The 17,476-nt window shown below is 36.8% G+C and overlaps 1 protein-coding gene across 2 annotated transcripts in view; it reads left to right on the top strand.

Moving 5' to 3' along the window:
- Nucleotides 1-17,476, top strand: part of RNGTT (RNA guanylyltransferase and 5'-phosphatase) — a 173,987-nt gene that overhangs the window by 82,281 nt on the left and 74,230 nt on the right. For both annotated transcript variants that reach the window (XM_072408626.1, XM_072408625.1), the window contains exon 11: nt 4,046-4,210. In XM_072408626.1, the coding sequence (XP_072264727.1) occupies nt 4,046-4,210 (165 nt within the window). The remainder of the gene's footprint in view (nt 1-4,045; nt 4,211-17,476) is intronic.

The raw sequence follows: 17,476 nt of genomic DNA, 5'->3' as shown, positions 1-17,476 counted from the left end.
AAGGAATACTTGTGACCTAGCACTTAACCTTTTCCTGCCTTTCTTGTCTGCAGTCTTGTTTGCTTGTCTGCAAGAACTCCTACAATGACGTCCGTATTGTTGCATAGGGACCTTAATTAGAGAATTACTTTTTTTTTTATTTTTTTATTTTTTTAAAATAGTTGTTTTCCTTGTGCCGATACGTTAGTAACGTAACTTTTTTATATTACCATCATAAGAAAGAGAACCACAGCTAAGGAGTAGTTCATGAATCTTGTTTGGGTTTAGCAATTTATTTTAATCTTACTCCTGCATGCCTTTAGGTATTGTGTAGTATTCTTTTAAAGTTTTCAGTCAGCATTTGAAATGCAAATATTGTATCTTTTTTTTTTTTTTTTTTTTTTTTTTTTTACCAGTGTATTTTCAACAGACTGACTTCAAACTACTATATTCTCATTAGCCCTACACTAGTGGAGGAGACTTCACTAGCAGTAAAAATTCTATATTTTTTATAGCAGGAAAATGGGTACAAGTGCTCTTTAAATGTCCTTTCCCCTGTCACTCCATTTTTTTCTGTGCTTCTAGAGTATGCACAGTCCTCATCGAGCAAGTCATTCATTTTTCTTGTCCGAGATTTAAATCATGTCTGATGGCGACGTTTGTTTGACACACTTCAGTAAATGTTTTCTGTGTCTTTTGTTTGGTATGGTTGAACATTAATCATCTGGATGTCTATGTTGGTGACACGTCTCTTCACAGTATTTTCTTGTGTACGCTTGCATGTTTTGTAGATAATATCGTTTTTGTGATTTAGAAGACTTGATAGTTCCTATATCACAAGTCCCAATGTATTTTGCATCTGTTTGAATAGATGCTTGTAAACATTATTTGCTAAAAATATATTCTGTAAATGTGTAGGTGGCTACATCATTAAACTAGCGTGTGTGTGTGTGTAATTAAAAAAAAAAAAAAAAATATATATATATATATTATATAAATATAAAAATATATATATAAATTTTGTGTGTATGTTCCACCATCACTCGAAAACGCATGGAGACATTTCAACCAAACTTGCCATACATATGACTGAGACTCATGTGATTGCACCTGTCATCTTTGTACGGTGCAGTGCTATATGTCAGTGCTATATTTGGATGTATCTCTGTATGTCATCACTAGGGAACGCATGGAGACCTTTAAACTAAACTTGCTATGTTCCACCATCACTGGGATACGCATGGGGACATTTCAACCAAACTTGCTAGACATATGACTCAGACTCATGTGAGTGCACCGCTGTTCTTTGTGCAGCACTGTGCTAAATGTCAGAGCTATATTTAGTGATCACTAGGAAATGCATGGAGACATTTCAACCAAACTTGTTCTGTTTCACCATCACTTTGAAACGCATAGACACTTAAACCAAACTTGCTAGTCATAGGACACCGCTGATCTTTGTTCAGCGCTGTGGTATATGTCAGAGGTATATAAATGGATTCTAATAGTGTGTGACTGGGGGGACATTAGAGTGTCAGCTCCTCTGTACAGGGACTGATGGGTCTAGCTCAGTGTTTCATTGTACAGCACTATGGTTTATGTCAGAGCTATATAAATCAATATATATATAAAATTGGATCTATGTGTGTATGTTCCACCATCACTCGAAAACGCACGGAGGCATTTCAACCAAACTTGCCATACATATGACTGAGACTCATGTGAGTGCACCAGTCATCTTTGTACAGTGCTATATGTCAGCTATATTTGGATGTATGTATGTGTGAGACATTTCAATCAAACTTGCTAGACATATGACTCAGACTCATGTGAGTGCACTGCTGATCTTTGTACAGCGCTGTGCTATATGTCAGAGCTATATTTGGATGTTTGTGTGTATGCCATCACTCGGAAATGCATCAAGACATTTAAACCAAAATTGCTAGACATATGACTCAGACTCATGTGAGTGCACCGCTGATCTTTGTACAGCGCTGTGGTATATGTCAGAGGTATTTTTGTATGTGTGTATGTATTGCTCAGTGACAGTGTGCTTTTTGCTTTTATTTTTACATAAATTTTTTTTGGACTCGCTTACAAATTTCTGGCCTGTAATAATGCCTTCGAGAAAACGTAAGGCAATTGGCCTAGTGCAGGGGTCAGCAACCTTTACTATCAAAAGAGCCATTTTGCCTCCTCTTCCACTAAAGAAAAATAGTCTGGAGCTGATGTAGCTACATAATTTAATGAAGTAGCCAAAAAATGTTGACAAGCATCTATTCAAACAGATGCATCTTTAACCACCCGACCGTTAAACCCGACCTTGGTTCGGGTTTATCGATTTTGCAAAAATCGATAAACTCGAACTTTTCCTACTGTTTAAATCCCATCACTTACCTGGTCCCCGCTGCGATTATCCGTTCTGTTCCAGCGTCGATCGCTAAAAAAAAATACTCACCTTCTCCCCGCAGCTCCTCCGGACACATCTTCTGTCTTCTTTCTTCATCCGGCGAGTGCAGTGACGATCTCCGGGGTTTCCCGGTGACGTCGCTGCATGCTTCGGTGCGGGCGGGAGGCGGTAAATTCAAAATCCTTTGCATTGAACTCAATACAAAAAAGTTGTATTGAGTCCAATACAAAGAAATCCTTATATAATATTTATATAATTGTATTATAAATATATTATATAAGCTACTATACAATTACATCACATTATACACTATTTTTTTTTTTTAAAGATTTTTTTTTATCTTTTATAAAAAAATTTATTATTAAATTTATAAAATTTTGGTTATATTTCGGTGAGTTATGCGGTAATTCGGTGAATTATAAGTAATTATTGAGTAATTCGGTGAATTATAGCCTACAATCTAAAATAAATTTCCATGCAAAAAAATTAACACTTTTTGCATGGAAGTTTGGAAAGAATTAGAATACTCGGCATTCGCGTACGCGCCCTTCGGCGATTCCTGATGATGTCCGTGCGTGCGCCCGTCGATGGGGGTCGTAGCGGGAAATTCAAATATTTTGTATTGGATTCAATACAAAGTTCTGTATCCAATCCAATACAAAATAATACAAAATATATTTATGTGGTTTTGTCTGTAAGTATGTGACGTTGGACTGTTGGACAGGTGTTAGGCAGGTGTTTTACCAAATTATCGCATTTTCAGTATTTTTCATTTATTTATGTATTCTTGTTTAAGCTGATTTTTGTGGCTTTTATTTAATTTTAATAAAAATAGTTTTTTCTTTTTTTTTTACATGATTGTGTGTTTCAAACATTTTGTATATTCATGATATCTACTAGAACCCTGTTCGGACATAGTTAGTTAATTGGTCTCCTCCAAAAATTAGCTGTAGGCTGTGTTAATGACTTTGTTATGGACATTAGATTGTGGGCCCTTTTGGGGAACCAGTGATATGACAATGTACTTTGTAAAGCGCTGTGTAATATATCGGCGCTATATAAAAACTGGCTAATAATAATAACAATATTATTTACTTCTGTTTTTTTCAGCCTCTTGTAATCTCTTGTACAAGACCACGTAGACTGTGAATAGGAGGCGCAACGTTATAACATAGGGGCATAGAATAGTTTGTGAACTGTTATTTTGCCCAGTTCTGTCAGTCATGGTGCTTATGTTATGCCTATGTTAAGATTAAGTAAAAGGCAGCTTTACTATAAATAAAGTTGTCCATTAAATAGTGTTTTGACAAACTACCTCATTCATCTAAGTGAATTTTCAGGAAGATTTTCTGTGCAGAGTTTTAATGTTTAATTTGTTTTGGTTGAGCAGTTGTTTCTTAATATGTGCAAAACATAGCATTATATGTCAATGGAAACTATTTCTATATACTCTAGTACCATCATGTATATGTTGAGAGTGAGTGATCCTTTTGGAAGGAAAGATTGTTACTGTTAATAGAAAAATCATTCACACAAAAAAAGTTTAAATCTCAGTCTTTTTTCTGCATTATTTTCCTAGCACTTAGGCCCTGCTACATCATTTGAACTAGAATATATTTTTTTTCCCTGCATTTATGTATTTTTTTATATTTTCAGGGTCAACCAGTTGGTGATTGTGACTTTAACATCAGATTATCATGCATTGAAAAGGAGATCATTCTTCCCAGGCATGAAAAAATGAAGTTGGGATTCATAGACAAAACACAAGAACCGTTTAGCGTGAGGAACAAGCCATTCTTTGACATCCATGCTGCAAGAAAGGTATTCTTGTAATCTGCATGACATAAAATTTCTGTACACCATTGGATTCTGACGTTCCTTGCATTGCACCCATGGTTTAACAGGGATGTCCATACAAAGAGCAACATATCATCTGTCATTAGATGTACTGTAATTTCCCTGTCACTGGTCTTTATATTTTCCTTATGTGTGTTTGTTTTGAATTCTTTCTTATGTTTGCTCATAGCAATGCTGCCAGTTTGATAATTGATAAAAACAGCCAGAGAACACGGAATAACTATTTGCTTCTGGTATCATTTTTCACGGTATCTTGAAGTCCAATGTGTGTATCCAGAGGAACACTCTTCTTTTCCATTTATCTGCTGAATTAATACTTGCTAATATACAATGTATTGGGAGTCATCAAGTGACCTTTGTTAAGTTAAACTAAACAAAAACAGTTTAGTGAAATTGAATGCTTATTCTAGTGAAATAGAACTGTGGTAGCCCGATTCCATAAATCTTTAAACTTTAGCTATATTGGTGTCAATTTAAATCTAAACCGCTGAATATATATATATATATATATATATATATGGGGGTGCTAAGAAGTTCCTGGCTTTGCCCAGAAAGAAGAGAGCCAGAGTTATGAAATAACACATTTATTCAACATATTCCCCCCTGGGACTGATGCGCTTGGTACAGCGTAGTTGCAGCTTTTCTAGACTGTTCAAATAAAAGCCCTTTGGTTGGGCCGCATTTTTGACGTCAGAAATGTCCTTAAACTTTGCCCCTTCAGGTGTTTCTTCAAACTCGAGAACAGATAATAGTTTGAAGGTGCCAGATCAGGTGAATAGGGGGGATGGTGGACCAATTGGAAACCCAGGGTGTTCAATTTGGCAGCCACAACGTTGAACATGTGCACAGATGTATTGTCCTGCAAAAAAAAGGATCCCTTTGGTCAACTTTCCATGGCGTTTCGTTTTAATTGCCTCCTTCAGCTGGTCCAGGAGGTTAGCATAATATTGTCCGGTGATACTAGAGCCCTGAGGTAGGTAAGCCACCAACAGAATACCAGCTTTGTCCCCGAAAACGGACCCCCCGACTTGTTTTGGAACTTCTTCTGCCGCTGGGACCCGCTGTGGCCCCATTCCTTTGACTTTTCCTTGGTTTAGGGATCATAGATGTTTCATCCTCAGTCAATGACCTAGCCAAAAAGTCCCGTGCAGCTTCAAAATGGGCTAAAAGAACTTTGGATGCTTCAACTTGTTCCTTATTCTGATCACTGTTCAAACATTACGGCACCCACTTGCTGAAAGCTTGCGCATGTCTAGGATAGTGGTGATAACAAACCCAACATGCTCCCGTGAGATGTCAAGTATCTGGGCTATCTTTTTTTTGTGGATATTCACCGGTCCTCAATATTCAGCTTTTGGACAGCATCGCAGGTTGCCGGGTCTGTTGAGGTTGGGGGGCACCCACTGCGGGGCTCATCTTCAAAGGTGAAATGACGAGTCTTGAAACCAGATACCCAGGTTTTGACAGTGCTGTAGGAAGGACACTTCTCTCCCAGTGTTTGTGACATCTCTGAGTGAATGTCCTTTGCTGACTTTCCCTGGAGAAACAAAAACTTCATGACGGCCTGTCACTTCATCACAGCTTCTCACTTAAAGATAAAACAGGTTTAATCGCAAAGACCTGATATTTGCACAGTTACATACTAAGATATAAGGCTGTCATATGCCCCCACACTCATTTTTCTATATCATCTGCAAGGGGGCAAAGCCAGGAACTTCTCATATGTACATATATGTATGTATGTATGTGTGTTGTGTATGTGTGTGTATGTATGTATGTGTGTATGTATATGTGTATATATATATATATATGTCTGTGTATATATAGAAGGTGTGACCATGTGCCACCCGAAGTAGAAAAAGCATTTCCCAACATTCCTTTATTAGTTTAGCAACAATGTATCTACATGAAGAAGTAGACTTGTAGTCACAGGAAGTAGGTGGTGGTAAGCAATTGTAAGACTTAAGCCTAAGACCTCTAATTATAAGCTAAAAGGTAGGAGAGGTATTAAGTTTGAATATTTGAGAAGCTGCAGACAACCACAGCTATAAAATGAGGTTTTTAATCTGAAACGTTCAGTTCCAGAGGTATTACTTATCATTTACACTAATTAACATGCTTACTTTGAGAAATTACCTTGTTCAGTTTTGGCATTATCTAAGGTTTAATTAAAAACACCACAAAGCGTAAATATAGATCTTTGTGTTTGTGTTGCTCAGAAGTAAAGCAATGTGGGCATCAGTATGCACAAAATGAAGATAGCAGGCATGGATTTTATGGAAGCTAAAATGATCCATATAAATTGCTAATTTCAGATAAGTCAAATTTCCCTGCGTTCCATCCTATGACATATTAATTTAGACATGTGTTCTTTTAAACAACAAGTCCTTTCATCCAGAAAACTGTGGTTAGAACACATCTTACATGCAAGTTGATATTATTAGCAGTCTGCTCTTGTCAGACAAACCCGTTTTTAATATTTCTAATTTCACAGATCAGTAGCTTTGGTGAAGATTGCAATAAAAAAAAAGTTTGGGAACTTAAATTGTGTATATTTAAAAAAAAGAATACAGTCTCTGAATTCTTGGGTATCGTCCAAAATCATTGTTATTCTCTTTTTGACAACTTACCAGCTCTGTGCTGCTTGCTGTCACAGATCCATGCTGCAAAATTAGTACGAATTGTCTTTTTTGTTGCCCTGTCATTGCCACTTTAGTCAGAAACAGTTGGCTTGCAGACATATGTCAACCTCCCTAGGAGCAGTCAATATCAAGAAAGATGGCAGCATTTGTTTAAATTGTGTTACTGTTCCATCACTGTAAATTGAAAAACTGGCAACAGGTTAGGAACATATGCACCATTTTGACAGTAACCTTTGTCTTGCACTTGATTTTGACATTGTTTCTATTTCTATACCATTTATAGAGCAGGAGATTTTGCATTTTAAAACTGTCAATACAATAATTGGGCTCTTTGTTTAAAACACAGTGCAACAGCTTTGGACATTTTTGTTTGAAGCGCTTTATAACTATTGAGACACATTAGAGTGCACCTGGAATTTCAAAATTATCTGTTACTCTTGATCCACTAGTTTTGATACTTCCATGGCCATCTTAGCCCACCTCTACATATTAAAATGGTCTATTGGAAATGATGGATTTTCCTCTATTTGTTCTGACATTGGATGTATGAGCAGCATAGCTGTTGCCTTGCTTATTGTCTTCCAGCCTTCTGGCCCGTGCCTGATGACATGCACCACGATATGCCCAGTACATGAAATTAAAGGCAGTGAATGTGATTGTGAAAAGTGATGTGATTTTTCCCATGTATCACAAAGGTGGAATTTGCTATGGTAGCTGTGGTAGCATGACACTAGCAAGGTGAAGCTAAAATGCCACATAGGGGAACATTAACAAAAATATTGTGGGAAGGTATACAAACCAGACTACTTGTCCTAAAGTTTTCTAGTGTTCTAGTGTAAAAAAGGTTCACAGTAAAGCTGTTGCAAGAGATTGAATAGGTAGAGTCATTGTCCCAAACATGTCATTGTCCCATCTCTTTAATTTGCTTTTCCTTGCTTTGTAGCAGATGAGTCTTGCCTCTCACCTTATATTATTGAACCTTTTATCTGGTGTTTGTTAATGTGTGCCTAAAAGAAGTTCTCTAAATTCATCCCCCACTTCCTATAGAACAAAATATTGCTGATCAGTAAATTTTCTTTCAAGATTATTTCTACTCAGCCTGAAAAACATATTCTTCACAGTGATTTTGTCGGACCAGGCTGCAGCTTAATGGACAGGCAAACTGGACAGCATTTTACTGAAGGAAGCAGAGCTGATGGAGTTTCTCAGGCCTTAAAACAGCTGTTCTAGGATAAAAGACATATATATTCTCTTTTCCCAGCCTCTTCCTCCCTCAAGAAGAGAGATAGAAGGGATTAGAGTTTACTTTTACCAGGCAAAAATAACAAAGTAAGTCTAAGAGAAAACTGGAGCAGAACCCACCGCATCTATGGAGTGGTAGATTACAATATATTTTTGTTCAAAAATAATATTAAATTTGGGAATGTTTAATTGCAGAGTGGAGGGATGTGTTCAGAATAATTACATGTGACATGTAAAAGTCTATTATCACATATTTTGTGAAGTATTAGCATGGAATTAGCTAATTTGGAAAAATAAAGTTTGTAGATTTCATTTTTTTTATCTAACAGGAAAGCAGGAGCAGTGAGACCTAATTACTGAAATACCAAGTTTATTTATATGTATAAAGTTGTATGTATGTATGTTCCATCATTACTGGAAAATGCATGGAGACATTTCAACCTAACTTGCCATACATATAAATGAGACTTATGTGAGTGCACCAGTCATCTTTGTACAGCGCTGTGCTATATGTCAGAGCTATATTTGGATGTGTGTATGTCATTACTAGGAAATGCATCGACACGTTTCAACAAAACTTGCTAGACATATGACTCAGACTTATGGGAGTGCCCCGCTGATCTTTGTGCAGTGCTGTGCTGTATGTCAGAGCTATATTTGGTGATCACCAAGAAACACATGGAGACATTTCAACCAAACTTGCTAGACATATCACTCAGACTCATGTGACTGCACTGCTGATCTTTGTACAGCGCTGTGGTATATGTCAGAGGTATATTTGCATGTTTGTATGTATTGCTCAGTGACAGTGTGCCTATGCGTATATTTTTCCATAGCTTTTTTTGGACTCTTTTACAAATTTCTGGCCTGTAGTAATGCCTTCGAGAAAACGTAAGGCAATTGGCCGAGTGTAATCAAAGGCGCAAAGAAATGAAACAACAAGGTAGACAAGAAAATCACTATAGCTTTATTTGATTCCTTTTCCTGTATAATATAAGATTGCTATAATCAGCTAGTATATTATAAATATATGAAATAACAAGTTTATTTGTAAATTTCTCCCTATGCTGCCACGATGACAATATAAAACATGCCTCTGAACATTTCCTAATTGTGCACGTTTTGGGTGAATTTCTTTCTTAACTACAATGCTGAATCTTTTGCAGATCATTGCAGAAGTGTATTAACTGACAGGTATAAGGAAGGGTTTAGGAAAATGTGCATTGTGGTGTAGTTCATTGTTAATGGTTCTCTAATGCACTATTGTGTCCTATGTTACATTAAAATTTACATTGTGGTTGCATTAGGCAATAAATTTAAATTTATTGGGCTGTTCTAGCAGAATGCACTTTAAAGCTACACTCTAGTCAGTGTAAAATCAAACTTCCACTTTGCAGTGTTCTTTGTTACTTTTTTTTTAATTACTTTAGCCCTGTGGGTGCGCTTTCTCGACTTAACTACTATGAGTTTTCCTTGGCATCCAGATGGAGGAGACCAAAGTCTCTGCCAGTCTCTTTGACCAATGATCCATCAGAAATAAAGAGTTTTTTGTTGCAGGAAAGACTGAGATCCATCTTCCTATACAGTTCCCACAGCATCCTATAGTCCTACATGAGATGGGAGGAAAGCACACTCACACTAATTTTCTTTGGCTCATGTTCTGCAGGCATATTGCATATTATAGTATGCAGACAATTCTTTATCTCTCATTTACTGAAATAGGAAAAACACCCTCACCACTGTGTGTGGCAAAATGTGTATTAACTTATCACAACAATAAAAATGCCATGAAAAGTGTAGAGTACGTACGTTTTAGAAGTTATATGCAACAACGTCACAATAACTTGCTTGATAACATGCCAACGTGCAGTGACAATATTGTACATGTCAATTAGTCTGGTTATGTTATCTTATATATTTTAAAGAGAAACTAAACTCAAAATCCCCCAAAACACAAAAAATACACTTACCTTTAATCTGGCAGGGCAGTCTGATCCATCTGGAGGTCTCTTCCATCCGGTCCTGCGTCATCCCAGAATCCGTCTTCGGGCTGGCGCTCTGGGCGCTCTTCTTCAGGGTTCTTCTTCCTACCCAGGCGTGAGATCGTGTGACGTAGATTGGGAATTTTTTTTACCCTCGTCATGAAAAGGCTCCTCGGGCATGTGCAGAAAGAGCACCCAAGAGCTGCCCGGGATGTGTGATGTAGGTATCCTGGGAGGCTTTGCCTAGGCGATCGAGAATTAGGGGGAGGTGCTGCATCTTTTTTTTTTTTTCATTAGGGTGTTGCACTTTAAAAAAAAAAAAAATAAACAAACCACAGAATTTTTACTTGTTGTCTACCCTTTTATGTTAAGTGAAAATTCAGCGTTTAGGTAGGCTTTAAGTATCATATTCTTATATGATACTATCTATTTTTATATATATATATATAATATATATATTAAAGATAAGGCAGTGCTGTTTTTTGCATTGCTCCCCTAAAAGCTCTACTGTTGTATGCAGCCAATTAAAATAGATTTTAATGAATATTTTGCAAATGTAATGTACTGATGATGTTTTCGTATTCCGACAGCCAAGTTTCTTCAACTGCCAAAGCTATCCAGGGATTAGAAGCGTACTTTTATTTTTTTTTCTTCTTTTGCTGCCATTTTAGTTTGTGAAAAATCTGTGTATACTGCACCTGGTTCTCTATTGACTGCACAGGTGTTTCATCAAAATCTTTGCAGTCAGCTGGTGTACCCATGCACCAGAGTGTGAAATGACAGATGTTTTCTTAATAATTGTCATTTCCAGCATTTAAAGCTTTTATCTGAAATGTTCATCATTATATCAAGGTTAAGGCAAACCAAAAGGATAGTAATGTTTACTGGAGATGCTTATTGTTTTCTATCCTAGGGGAGCATTTCTCAGCCCTTTGTGCAAGCACTGCTGCAAAGTTTGGTTCCAGAAGTATTTGTGTATGTCACTGAAATCTTTATCAAGCCTCTTCTCACTTCTTTACCTGCCTGGGTGATCATCTGTAATAAGCTAGCACCAGCATAGTCCCTGCTATATTTTAGTCTTTGATTTACTGCTTCTGCCTTCCTATACAGTATTGCTTTCTTAGAATGTTATTTTAGTTTGTTAACCTATTTCTGCTTGTGCTGAGCTGTCCATCTCTGCTGCTCAGTAGCTCTGCTTTGTTCACACGCTTTGATTGTATACCTGTCACATTTTGTCATCTCTAAAAACTTATCTTACAGCTGTTTTGTTCAATTCATAAAGCATTGTATGTTGAGGGTAAAATTGTGACCGAAAACCTTCAGAGACTTGCACTGGTAAAGAAAAATATCCCAGTGTTAAATTAAATTATTTTAAATTAAAATTATGGCAATGGGGTCCTGTTTCATACAGGTTTTTGTTTGACAAGTAACTGTGGATAGGGCAGTTGTGGCAGTGTGTGGGTAATACAATATTAATGATGTACCAACATACTGGCAATGCTTCCATCAATGAACATTAGACTGGCAATGTGAAGTTGTGCCAATGTATATTGGAGGTTTAGCACACATTGCTAGTGGTTTATGAAGGATGGTCCTACAGCTAAGGGAAAATCTTCTCTAGGTTGTGCTGCTGCTTCAGCTGAGCGGGATTTTTTTTTTAGATGCTTCTTATAGTCACTTTACCTATGTGCTCTGTTGATGGCTCTGGCAAACTCATGGACCATACTCCCATCTCTTGTGCTTCCATTTTCTATGGACATCTCACCGGATGGTTAATTGCACTAACTTTTTGCCCCAGGTGCTTCTTCAGTGGTCCTGACCTTCTGCACTCTCTTTTTTAAAACATTCTTTTTTTAAAGGTTTTCAAGTGTGTATGCACTTTCCAATTTTTATGGCCCTGGTTACTCCTTTTCTCTCCTGAAGTAACTGCATTATGTTCAGACCAGGTGCATCTTTCTGTTGCATAACCAGTGATCTATGTACACTTGTAGTTATTCTTAGTTGAATCCTTTTATATTACATGCAGATGGGGCACTAACAGAATAAATTTACCTGTCTGTTTGGAATATTTTTGTTTATATTCACCTGTTGTCCCAATCACCATCCCCATCTATTTGTCTCCCAGGTTCTGAATACCTGGTCATCTTGATTAGCCAAGCTGAAATGATGAAACTCCCACACATGCACACAGGAGTTCATTCGTTCCTGACATCCCCAGGGAATACTAGGACACCCAGCATATTCCAGAATTCTACAAGTGCAACACACAAATGCCAATACCACCCCATTCCTTTTATTGTGTGCTTTATTTTTAGTGTTTGAGGCCGTTTGCAAAGGTTTATGAGCATTTAAACACTGTCCTAACTCTGTAGGCTGCATTGTCTGTTAACAATCCAATAACACTCCTCAGTAATAGCACCCATCAATGTGTACTGGCACATTGCAAGGAAGTGATATTTTTAAATTAGGCTTTTAAACTCCACATTTTAATACGTAGTATTAGTATATATTTACTATTTATCATTAAACACCCTAAGCTTATTGTCCTACAATGTCTTGTTCTGCAGTATTGTGATACATATTGTGATACTCATGTCTGTGGTGCCCATTTTGGTAGTCAATGTTTTGATTCTTCATGTCATCCAGCAAGTCTCTATCAAGGAGAACTCTAAAAGGAGGCTTCCTTGAGCAATTTTTTGTGGGTAATTATAATGTCAGATTGTTGGGCTTTATAGAATCTGATTTTCTTTCAAAATATAAATTACACATTCTTTATTCACCTTTATAAACTATCTGGATTGTAGTATCTCTATGTGACTTTAAATTTTGTTCAGCATCATCTGGTATCATATCTTGTGCATCATGGTTTTAAAAAGAGAATAAGTTATAAGCAGCCAAGCATTCTTTCTTTTATACTCACTGGGAAATTTGAATAGAACACTCTTTTAAGATAACCCTGTGGCTAAGATGAGATGAGTTATTTAATCCAGGCTTTTAGAGATGTCTCTGTGGCTGCCAAAATTCCTCAGACTTCTGTTTTTTCTTTTTCTACTACTGAACATTTACATCCAGTCATTTTTTTTTTTTTTTATCATGGTCATCTACATGTCAAAGCTTTTTTTCCCCTTTTCAGCTCATGCCAGGATATTTTTTGGCCCATTTTCATAAGGTCTTTTTTTTCTCCAAATAACAACAAACCGGTCATAATCCACCACACACCATCCCACTTTTAGTTTTTACTCTCACGGAAATAAAATGTTACTACCTATGAGCATGCAAGCACTTTGGGGTATATATGCTGCCTGTTTGGTTACGGGGACACTTTTATTAAATTTAAATTGTAAGCCCACTTCTGACTCTGGTTTCTTCATTGGGAAGATTTGTTTCCATTCACCCTAAATTAGAGCAAAGCACACCACCCGTGCCCCTGATTCCTATGGTGGTGCATTGTAGGAGCTTTTACATCTGTTTGCATGAAGGCTAGAAGAGGTCTTGCACTGGTATTTTAAAATATCTGCAGTACATTCTCGTATTTCTATTATGTGGCAATGCATGAACATAAAATACATAGTCCTACTGTTTTCTTCTCTGACTTTTAGCTGTCTGCAGTCATTATGAATATTATCAGTTCATTTGATGGATTGCTTTTTACTGTGTGCTAAACTAATGCACGCTTTAACTTCTCCCTTATTATTGATTACTATGTTTCTGCCCAGACTTCCCACTCCATATCCTGCACTTCACAATATATAAAAAACATTGTAGAGTAAATTACCTTCCACAGAAAACACTCTGCTGGCTTCTTATCCTTTAATATATAAGATTCACTTTGCTACAGTGATCCTTTGTCAATATTTACATCATTTATTTTAGCTTTGGGACTTAAGTAAATCGCTTAAGAATAGATCTATTAAAACAGATCCCTCATGAAGTACTCATAAAAAAATGTGTAAAATGAAATCTGTATATGTCTATGTATCTGTAAGTATCATAAAGTATAAGTGGGCTTTTTATCAAAAAAAAAAAAAAACAACTTTTTTCACCCTTCTTTTAATTCCCATGTTTTTCTGTTCAACTCTTCTGCATCATGGGTATGGGCATATTCCCTCTCCTTTAATTCCAGGGTTTCCTGATGATTTAAGCTGGGTACACGCTTGCAATATTTGTCACTGGAAAGGATTTTTCATGATCCTTTCCAACGACTAAGACTGCACGATGCATGAACGAGCCCTGTACATACAGTACCAATCTGCTCTATGCAGAGGGGAGGGGGAGAACAACAGAGTGGCACCCCGCTGCACTTTCTCCCCCTTCACTTTCCATTACGATCGTTTGTTGTACATCGTCCATCGTCCATGGATCCGCCAGGGCGGTTGTTCGGACGATGCACAAAGAGCGCTGTACACACACCAGAAGCATTACAAGTGTGTAAGTAGCCTTACTCCAAAGGCTACTTGACACCATGGTTTTAAAGACTGTCTATCGGTAGAGTTGTTTGGCATGGTCTGCAAACAATCGTATCACAAACCTTCTACATGATCACTGATCGCTCATTTCAAATTACTTTTTTCTAACTTCAGTGGGTGCAATAATACTGGGTATCATTTACATTGGAAGAAGAACTGCACTGATCAAATGGAGCAGTGAGTCTGCAGGGAACAGCCCTGGAGAAAAGGTAAGTATTGCAATGCGAGCTGCAACCGTTTTTAGTTTTTCAGCATCTCTGCTGATCATGGGTCAAAAAGTGCCCTTTTCTGGTTATAGATGTGAAGTGACTACTTCAGTATGCTTAAACTAATTCCATGCTGCTTTCAATGTTTTGTTTAGCCTTCTGTTATTATTGTTGCACAGTTTTTATATAGCATCAACATAATACGCAGTGCTTTACAAAGCCCATAGTCAAATCACTAGCTGTCCCCTCAAAGGGGTTCACAATCTAATGTCCCTACCTTATGTCTTTAATACTGTCTAAGGTCAATTGTTCCATTAAGTCCATTAACCTATGTATAATGTATGTTTTTTTGGAACAATATATTGTGTGTATCAGTGTGTGTATGTATGTATGTATGTATGAATGTATGTATATAGGTGTGTGTTTCATACACCGTGTGCTAGTATTTTAGTTTTAAAAATGAACTGAATTTTTATCTGCTCTTTTTGCAGGCAGAATATTTGCATGTGTTTAATAATGTGTCCTATGTGTTATGTACAGTAATATCAATCCTAGTACAGCAGGTATATCTGATAATATGTATCAGAAGTCCAAGCTTATTCTTTGGTATAGCTCTATGTGTACAAACAATAGGTAATGGATCCTAGACTCCCCACTGTGTGCCTACAGTCATTCCATAGTATGTTTAGGAATTCATCTGTTTTAAACATATTAGTTTTTTTTAACTAATTGTAGAATGTTTGTTTATTTTTTTCCCTGCTTTTTTCAATACTTTAATGCACATCTATGTTAATGTTTGTGCTCTTTCTGTGGAAGAATGAAATATAATAAAGGAGTGCCATGACTTTTTCTTCCTTAGCTCTCTCTAATAATGTGCTCACAGAGAGCTTTCTGGTAGCAATGTGTGGTGTGCTGGGGATATAGTTCTTTTTATGTAATCTCTTTCTTTTGACCTGAACCATCTCCACAGTATGAGAGGACTTGCTAAGACTTCCCTGTAATTTAGTGGAAGAATAGAATTGCAGACTTTTGTACTAAGTACTGCTAGTAAGTGAGCACTGCCTGTCAAGACACTTTATTCAGTGTCCATGTTCTCAGAGTCTAAAGGCGATTAGTTCAGATATATTGTGAATTTAGCTCTTGCAAACATAGATAAATTGCACCGCATGACATACACAGAGGGAAAAAAAATATAGCTTTTATTCTGATTGCAGCTGTGTATATATGGTGATGGTGCTGCTGTTGAAAAAAGGCAGGTCATTTTGTGGTTGCAAAATTCTTCAGTGCTAAAACCTCAAATATGAAGGTTTTATGGCAACATTTTTAGATGGGAAAGCTGGTAATGTACAGACTCTATTGATCAATCCTGAAGATCTAGCAGCTCTGACTGTTCTAACAACCCATTAAGCTGAACTGATAAAGTGGTGGTCAAGAGATCCCTCCATTATTAAAAATCGGCTCCAAAGAGCTTAGTAAGGCCTTGAAATTATATGATCTTCTATTCTTTGACGGTCTTTCAGGTATCCTAGAAATATTGTCTACAATTGATATTTTTCAAAAGATGTACATACCTAAATATAGAGAGAAATTAATTTCTTCGATGAATGTTTGATTAGCAGTAATAACACTAATTTTATTGTTTTTTTATTTTGATTATGGATTACTGGCACTTTGTATATGCATTCAAAAATATTGGGACACTGTTCCCTCTATAGTGATCCATGACTTACTATTCCTAGGAACCCTCAAGCTTTGTTTAAATAATCATAGCACAGTGTAATAACGGTTGTAGAAGTGACCATGAGTGGAAACTTCTCTTATTTGTTCCTGTTTAAGAAACAGTGATAAGAAATAATGAATGCACTCTTAAAACACACATAAGTATATGGATTATAAAAAAAATAATGCCGGGTATATCGCCAGAAGCCAGGCACATGTTGTAAGCTATTCAAAAGTCTGAAGCGGTCCTGCTTTTGAACTATTACCTTCCTAAACTGTTTAGTGTCACTTTGTCTCCTTGTGGAAGAGCCCCTGCAAGGCCTATTCTGATTTTTGTCACAGACGTTAGTGTGTGGAATATGTCTGGAGTTACCAGTGACATATTTTTAATCTCTCTTTTACAATAACGGCCTTTTATACACACCTGTCACCACTATAGCTACCTAGGTTGGACCTGTGATCAGCGTAACTGGCAGAGTAACATTGTCCAGAACCTAACTGGTTTGCGGCTTTGAGGTGTCATGTTATTGGAATGACATGGCGGAAGGTGCAAAAAGAAATAAATTTGTCTTTCAGAAACACTCGCCTTTTACTAAATCCAACAGGTATTTGGGCATTATAGTAAAAAAATAATCTACTAAGCAAAAGACGCTTGGTTGTTTTCCATCCAGGCCAAAGCTACCTGAACAATACTACATATTATCGGATTTGTATTCATACCATCATTTTTACTTTCAACACAATTTGTATTGGAGCATAAATTACAATATTATATTACTTTCATACAACAGAGATATAATAAATGTTAGGACAACATAATAAATAGTATTTTGGGTGTGGAACAAGGTTAGAGCCTATCAGGTTTTTATTGTGGTCTATGTCCCCAGTGACGAGGTAACATTTTACCTTCTGTTCTTGTAATGGTGAATGAGTTCATGGCAGTAACACTCATGGCATTGTATTGTAAGTAAAG

The sequence above is a fragment of the Pyxicephalus adspersus genome, chromosome 4 (assembly GCF_032062135.1).
Source record: "Pyxicephalus adspersus chromosome 4, UCB_Pads_2.0, whole genome shotgun sequence".
Taxonomy (NCBI): domain Eukaryota; kingdom Metazoa; phylum Chordata; class Amphibia; order Anura; family Pyxicephalidae; genus Pyxicephalus; species Pyxicephalus adspersus.
This window is presented reverse-complemented; position numbering and strand designations above follow the sequence as displayed.